General features: G+C 42.6%; 1 protein-coding gene across 4 annotated transcripts; it reads right to left on the bottom strand.

Moving 5' to 3' along the window:
* Positions 1-2,404: 2,404 nt before the first annotated feature.
* On the bottom strand, positions 2,405-7,453 carry atp1b3a (ATPase Na+/K+ transporting subunit beta 3a). Of its 4 annotated transcripts, none has more exons than XM_035671168.1 (8): positions 7,395-7,453; positions 6,280-6,572; positions 4,895-5,023; positions 4,483-4,581; positions 4,149-4,342; positions 3,933-3,983; positions 3,296-3,382; positions 2,405-3,205 (listed from the first exon to the last, which is right to left on the bottom strand). In XM_035671168.1, exons 2-8 carry the CDS (start codon positions 6,389-6,391, stop codon positions 3,038-3,040), a joined length of 840 nt encoding a protein of 279 aa, XP_035527061.1. In that variant the 5' UTR covers positions 6,392-6,572; positions 7,395-7,453; the 3' UTR covers positions 2,405-3,037. The 4 variants fall into 4 exon arrangements, with proteins under 4 accessions (XP_035527061.1, XP_035527062.1, XP_035527063.1 ...); XM_035671169.1 differs by having other exon boundaries at positions 6,280-6,442; positions 7,395-7,424; XM_035671170.1 differs by lacking the exon at positions 6,280-6,572 and having other exon boundaries at positions 7,395-7,452.
* Positions 7,454-8,385: the final 932 nt, after the last annotated feature.

Below are 8,385 nucleotides of genomic sequence, written 5' to 3' on the forward strand. Positions count from 1 at the left end.
CAAACAATGCTGCATGAATTAAATTACTGTAGTAAATCAGTAAACCTACTGAAAATAATAGTCAAAAACTAACATATTAAAAACAGACACATTCATATATGTAATATGATATTTACAGCTCAGACTTTCCCTAATTTACAGCATTTGTCAAATTATTTGCCACCAGTCCAAGAAAGAGACAGATGAAAATACCTGTTTGGTATTTTCTTTTACGCCACTTGTTTACAATGTTCTTACTCAAGGACGGTAAGAGTTCAGGAGACACTAAGGTGGATTCGTGCTGCAGCTAAACCCCGAGAGATTATCTCATATAGCAGGACCTGGGGACAGGCTGCTGCTGACAGTGAAGGACAGAGCTGCTGCTGCCTCGGGGCACTGTGGGAGCTTGATGGATGGGGGTGCTGTGAAATTAGAGCAGACAGGTGTGATCAGACTTAATTTAACACTGACCTGATGTACTCTGACTTCTACAGCCAGTGCTGTGGGTATAGTTACAGCTATAACCATTCACTCACTGATTAAGCCACAGTGTATGTTTAAACTTTAAAATAATTAGAAATATAACTAGTTGATATAACTGCTGGTTTAAAATCATTCAAAATAGAACAAAGGGTAGCTAATAAGGTGTTACCTCCTTTTTTTAGACACATTTTAGCACAAGTCAATATGAGTTTATTGGATATGACCTTAATGGTGGAGGTGAAAAGGAAGAGAAGGATCTACCCAGTGGCTGCCTCCCGATATTGTGGAACCCACTATCAAGTGTAATTGTGTGGATTTCTCAACATCTCTCTGTGTATCTGCTGCAAACATGGTTTATGTAAAATGGCTCACTAACCTCTTCTCTGCAGCTGCCCAGTAGGCGTATCTCTGGCAACACCATGTTTGAGCCACACTCTCACCAACAGTTCGCTCTGCCCCTCTTGTTTCTGGCTCCCTCCTGTGGCTGCAGATTTGTGCTACAATGATGAGTGGTTACTGATTGAAAGACAAGACACAAGTATTATGTAATTTCATTTTACAGTCCATAGAGATTATTTTATTGACTATAATTTTCAAATTAAATCTTCTGTTTGCTGTTTTGGCCCATTTGAGGAAATAACACTGACTTTCCTCAAAAACAGAGATAAACTGCGAACCAGGCTAAAAAAATAATTTCCACTTGAACCTTATGATCCAATATTTCACTCAAAAAAAGCAAAAAAAGCAAAGATTAGAGAAAAGTCCAAATAACCTTTGTGAAGCAGAACTTTGTTCTTCCTGTTTTTTCGTCTTTCCATTAATCATCTCATGACCCCACGGATTTATCTTGTGAGCCTTTAGAGGGAGCTGGACCACCAGGTTGGGATAAACTACACCTCCAGCAGCTACATCATTAAAATGCAACTTATACATTAATGCATCACTATAACATATGTATATAATAATATAATGTAATTTCTAACTTTTGACGCTTTAAGTATATTTTGCTGACAACACTTTAATTTAATTTAAATGCAGGACCTTTACTTTACCACTGACTAAAAGCTACAGTCCAAATTAAGAAATCATTAAAAAAGAAGACGGGGAAAATCTTTTTTTTTTTTTCTTCAAAATCACTTTTATTCCACAATTTATTTAATCAGGTCTTAAGGCACCCTGAAGAGATGTTACAAGTTGTTCTTTCAAATGCGGGTTCCTTTTAAGACTGTGTAAACATAGCTTTGAATAAGATAATTTCCTGTAAATCTTTGCTTAAATTATTTCTTTACAGTGCACAGACATTGTGTTTTGTGACAAAAATACAGTGTGAATTAAGTAAATATGGTAGATAGTGTATATATATACATTGAAGAGTAATAGATTGGCAGACAATCAGATCAACAGGCTGAAGAAGAGAGAAAACTAACAAACAATCTTTGAGACCCAGATAGATATACAGATCACGTAAAGATATACAGTACATAGTTACAGTGAACTTTTTATTTTTGCAACGCTTCTCCATTGCCTCTCCGCCTTAACAGCAGTTTTTACACTGTACCTTTTGTGTATGTGTGTGTGTGTGCGTGTGTGTCGCCTCACCCACCATCAATACGCAGCACCCTCGCGAGGTGGAGTGAGACAACCTATCTAGTCCTGGAGGGCTCACCCACAATATCGGCTATTGCAGTGGAGAGGTGAGTAAACAGGAAGACGGGCAGACAGACAGACGGACATGCAGACAGACAGACAGACAGCACAAGACTGGGTTGTGGCTACGCAGACCACAACACAAAGATCTATCTATAATTCCCTAAATATGGTAAGGATCACAATGTATTTATATGTAGAAAGGGACTTTGTAATTGGCATTTCATATACAGGGATACAGTGGCTATACTTGATTATCAAGGTATGTTCCTATGAAGTCTTTGTGATGTGATACTATGAATACTCTGGAGATATGTCGGAAATGTCACTTTCTCAATTGTACTATACAGCAAGATAAAAATCCTCTCAACACCAGTGCTAACACAGTCGTTCATACAGCTTGGAGAGATGAAAACAACACTCTCTTCCTGACAGAAGGAAGATCTAAAAACATTTCAAAAAAAGTTGTTTCAGCAATTACACGACAGCTCCAAATGGCTTGGTTGCAATGGCTATAAATTCTCTAATCACATCAATGCTAAAAATAAAATAAAAAAGATTAACTGAGTGAGGAATGAACAGTGCAACAGGTGAATGAAAGGGTGGATGGATGGGGTCAGGGGAGCAGAGCCTGTGTCTTGTTCTGGGAATCTTTGAGGAGGTCAGCAAGGAATAATGAAGGAAAGAAGGGTCAGAAATGTCATCAAAGCAACATTCAATTTCTGCATCTAACTGGCTGTCCTACTGGAAACCAAACCAATCTGCATCAAACAGTTTGGCCACACCCCAATAATATATGGCGTCTTTGTGACGTATTTGACACTTCCTTCCTCTCATTTTTTTTTTCTTTCAGATTTTTGAACATAAATCCTTAGCAAACGTTGGCAGCCTCTGCATCAGGTTTCCTTTTTACCGGCCGTCTTCTCTTTTACTCGACTACCTTGATCCTGAAGGTGATGCGGCCCAGGAACTTGTCCCTTTCGTCGTTGTTGCGAAGGTCAGAGCCCTCTACCCTGCACTCCACCGACAGCTCCTTGTTGAAGTCCTCCTTGGTGAGCAGCAGCTTCACAGCCACCAGGGGCTGCACGTAACTCTCCTGCATTAGGAAAGAGACAGCCGCCTGTCAATAATACATCCACGTGAGAATGTTAGCGGATGTGATCTGACCAAGGGGATTGATACTTACATGGGCTTTCTTGCCGTAGTAGGGGAAATACATCTTATCAATACGCCCCTCACTGGGGAAATACTGCATTTGGATTGGGGTCTCTCTCTACAAAGATGAACATGTGTAAGTCGGTGTAAATTTTACATTATATGCATTTTATTATCTTAAATTAATAGCAAATTAGACATTGTTTTTCAAGATCACATGAGACAGGACATGAAAAAAAGGAAAATCCATGACGCTTTCTTGTTAGTGAAGAGATTTAAATAAGGTAGGAAACATGTTGTGTTCTGCTTCAATCTCCAAAAAGGACATTTGTGGCTAAAATTATGCCGATTAGATTTAAATGACTTAGAAAAGGTACTAAGATGGGTTTAGAGGCACCTGCGTAATGACGTGTTACATAATAAAAATGTGTTAACACTCCTACTGGCCTTATCCTCATAATTTACATATTATCTTACCCTAACGCCGTCAGTGACAGCATGCAGAAAGAAATCCGACACAAAACAAACAAAAAGAAGGAAGAAATGAAAGATCAACAGAAACAAAATATTGAGACTGTTATGGTCATTTTTTATGAGAAATAAAAAGAAAAGAACACACGTACAAGCAAATAGAACATGTACTGTATAGTGTGAAAAAACACATTTACTTTTACTGTGCAGTTGATGTAGGGATCCCCACGGGGCTTCAGGCCGATGATCTATGAGGGGAGGGAAACAGGAGAGGTTCAGACTGCTGCATGTGTGGAACTAAAGTTAGAAATTAATCAAATGAATCATTGGACTGCTGTGAAGGACGAAAAGGTTGAAAGACAGAGGGAGAGGAGAGGAGAGGAAGAGGAGTGCTCAGTGAAAGTGAGCATTACCCTGTTCATTTTCAGCAGCACACAAGGTTTTCCCTCAGAATAGCCAAAGCTGGTGTCAGAGAGGCCGGAGCAGAGACTCAGGAGGCTCCTCTTGAAGCGACAAGCTTCCTTTGTCATTTCCTCGTTGTTGTTCTGCTCAAAATACTCTCCCTGTATGCAGTCCTTGTTCTTCTCCTGCTCTGTATCGTTATATCCTGAGAGAGATAAAGAGCCGGACATGAGCCGAGATACACTCAAATAAATGGAATGAATCACTGGCTAATGATCCGGGAGAAAGAGAATGGAATCTGTTTTAATATTCATTTATCTTTGCATCAGGGAGAAGTGCACTTACTTTGCAGAAAGTTCTCCAAGGTTTTGACATACTGTTCATACTTCAACGTGTCAGATTTGTTAAACATGATATCCAGTGAATTTGGGCGAATCATCAATCCTGCAACACAGACAAAAAGCAAAGTAAACATAGAGTAAAGTAGTAAATGATCCCACCAAGAGAAACTAATGCACAGCCATCGCTGTTGGTTCATCTCGAATTACAGCAAACAAACTGCCCTGCTGACATCACACAGGAACAGACTTCAAAATAGATCAATAACAAGAAGCAGCTATAATGTAGCACATTATTGTGACAGCATCTTATTGGTGCAGGTATGAATAATGAATGTGCTCAAAGAGAAAATGCTGCCAGTTACAGTAGCTGAAAGCCCTGTTTCCTCCCCTGTACTCGTATGTTGACAGACACTAACCTGGATAGGGGACGCGGTCTCTGTACTTTGGCACATAGTCATCCAGAGTGAGCAGCAGCACCCACATGGTCAGGGCGAACATACCAGCCAAGAAACAGTAGAAAACCAGGTAGAACAACAGGATGAGGGCTGGAGGGAGTTTGGAGAAACAGAAATAGAAAGGAGACATAATGAGGGGAAGAGACAGAGAGGGGTCATGTATAATTAACCTCACACGAGCTTGGACAACAGCATTCTGATTCCACACTTTTCTTATCTGTGAGGTGAAGGAGATTGTCTTTTGAGTGTAAGATCCCTTTGAGAGAATCCATTTTGGGTCAAGGGGGAATTGCTACTCATTGCTCACAAATCAGAGGCCATTTTTTTTACTGGAGACCCCTCACTGGAGAAGTTTCACATCACACAGGATTTAGGGATGACGCTGTTTGCTCAAAGCATCTGAAGCCTCATTTATCCAATGCAGGGGAGGGGAGGGGGGGCAAAAAAGAGCCACAGTTATGGAAACATTTGACTCAAAATGGTTCACAACCATCCAGCTTGCACAGCACGGATGCCCTCTAAGTTGACAGAAAAAAAAAAAAAAAAAGGATGGACCCCTCAGCTTCCTGCTGTACACCCCCCCCTTCCTCTCATTCCTCTCCAACAGTATCCCACAATGCACCTGCCCAGTGCGTGAAAAGGAGAGAAAGAGGAGAGAGGGAATCCCATTTGACCTTGACAGGCATGCTAATGTGGGCGGCCATGCAACTGCAATGGAGCATCCCACTGCACAGCAGCACAGGGGCCCGGGCTGCCTGACAGCCCGTGCGCTAGCCTATAGGAGCTGGCTGCTGGAGGGAGGGTGGTGTGTTACTACCTCACTGTGGAAATAACCGGGGATCATTACATAAAATGTATGGCCTGATCAGTCATGAATGCTGTAGCACCCTCCTCAGATATGATTAGGTAATGAGGGGTTTTATCAGCTGGGGTCTTCACTGTGGATTTCCTGATAATCCTGTTAATGCAGATGATAAATATTCATTAAAAAAGAAATTCTCTGCTGCTGTGACTGATCATCGCCTGTATTGGTTATTTCTGCCTATGCAGCAACGAGAGACTGGTGCACACCTTTGGTAGCATCATTCATCTTGGTGAGCCTCTTGGTACAGGCTTCTCCTTTACACCTTCATGTAGGCCTATGATGGTTCCTCCGCTAATCCATATCTATATGGCAGTCATTTGAATCTATCCATGCACAGGAGTATACAGTAGGCTTTATATTGAGGAGGCACGCGTCTATTAATGCTTTGAAAATGGGAAGAGGAAGGCACCAGATTAGGCTTAAGCCCCGTGAATGTCAAAGCACATCTACTGACTGACTGCTGTGTAACGGGGACCCTTACCCCAGCTGCTGGCCGTGCGACCCATCAGCTCCCCGGTCCTCGGGTTGTAGATGGAGTCCTTCCAGCTGGACGTGTTCTCCTTGTTGGCTGGTTTATCCTCGGTGCTCGCCATGTTGATCTATTTTTTTTTTTTTTCCGGTGCAAAATGTGCGGTTTCTTCTCCCTTAAAAAATGCAGAAAAAGGGGGCAGCGGGCGATGTGGTGAGGCGAAGAAGCCGGCGAGGCGGCGGTGAGTGGAGTGGGCGGTGGAGAGAGGGAGAGAGAGAGGGAGAGAGCAGAACGAGAGAGATGCTCTGGCAGAACAAAAAAACGAGAAGGGCAAGGTGAGGAAAGGAGAGAGAGAGAGAGAGAGAGAGAGAGATCTGTGACGTCCACACAAGCCCCGCCGTGGCAGCTGATGCAGTGCGACCAGATGGATGCACATTGGCTAATGACGGAGAGACGCACCGTTACGCGCACAAATTATAAATAGAGCGCACACTATCTCTCTTATCATCAATTATATTATAGTGGCTACATGCGTTTGGGATCTCCATTTTATGTGAGGTGTCTACAGGCTGTGGGGTCCTTCAGCAAACGCAAGAAAAACGCAAAAATGTGACATTTCCAGTGTGAAACGAGAGGATCACGGTGTGTCCGTGGCACTCAGTGGTGAACCTATAGGTCCGCTTTAGGTATGTTTTAGTCATCTATGGCATCATGCTAATATTCTGATATGAGGAAATCTGAAATTAGATATGATTCGTTATAGGTTTACCACAGCGCCTCTGATCGTATGAGTCACCAAACCAGTAACCAATCGTACAGGCTGGAGTGGATTTCGACAGCAATTGATGCTCTAATCACTGTATAGAAAGCTCTGGTTTAGCGTGCACACACACACACACACACACACACATATGTAACCCACTCCCACTGCACGCCTGCACCCCTCTACACCCCAAGGAGCTGTCTGATGGGGTTTTGTGTGAGGAGAAAGGAGATTGTGGTTGAAACTTAGATTCACTTTAAGAACCTCTTGCTGTATCTCACAGTCGCGGCTGGCTCCTCCACCTTACGGGTCATATACAACATATATTACACAATAACATCATTTGACGTCAAGAACAACTTACCTTATGGGGCATATGGCAACACAAAGTTTGGACAACATGGCGTCCAACACAGAGAAAACCTCAAAACTATAGCGTGCCATGGGGGACAAACAGCGCAAAGCGCAGTATAAAAGACACCGAGTGGCCCAACCAGACATCCTTACATATATACACCCACAAACATATGATATATATGTAACATAATATAACCACAGCAATATGTTAATCATATGTACATATATACACACACACATATATGTATATATATGTACATAAATGCCAGTGGTCAGCATATTTGAAGCCTGTGAGGATGTTATTTGTGACTGACTGGCTGAGCATAGATATTTGGAGCATTTGCCAATCCTTGTTGCCATGGCAATTGAGCACTACTGAAACTAGTGTGTGTGTGTGTGTGTTGTGTTGTGTGTGTGGTGTGTGTGTGTGTGTGTGTGGCCTGTGTAAGAGTATGGGAGAGAGACAAAGAGAGAGAGCGAGAGAGAGGGGGGAAGACAGAGAGACAAAGGAGGACATAGAGAGAGAGAGATGAAGACAGAGGAAGATGAAGAGAGAGAGGAATGGAGAGAGATGGAGAGAGTAAGGAAGACCGAGATCAAGACAGAGAGATGAAGGAAGACAGACGTGGGGGGTTGAGAGAGGTAGAGAGTACATAGAGAGCATGATTGTAAACAGATGTCTAGAAGTTAACAGAGAACACTTTTTTTGGGGGGTGGAAAATGATGGCGTCTCATTCCAGCAGTTTTACACTGATATTAATATATTAGCTACAGCTGCTGAACAAACCTCATCTGAACGATATCCAAGCCTCTGCTTTGCCAACGTCTGTACACATGTATGCCGTGCCAATGACTGAAATGAACAGAACTGAGAGGAGTTGGGGGGGCGGGGGGGGCGTTGAAGGCCTGAGACAGTGACAGGAAAAAAAGAAGAATACAAAAGCTTAACTTCCAACCCCGGCACTCCACCGAACAATCCCAGTGTGTCACGGAGACAG

Source organism: Morone saxatilis, unplaced genomic scaffold (assembly GCF_004916995.1).
Source record: "Morone saxatilis isolate NCDOM2014 unplaced genomic scaffold, NCSU_SB_2.0 Contig23, whole genome shotgun sequence".
NCBI lineage: Eukaryota > Metazoa > Chordata > Actinopteri > Moronidae > Morone > Morone saxatilis.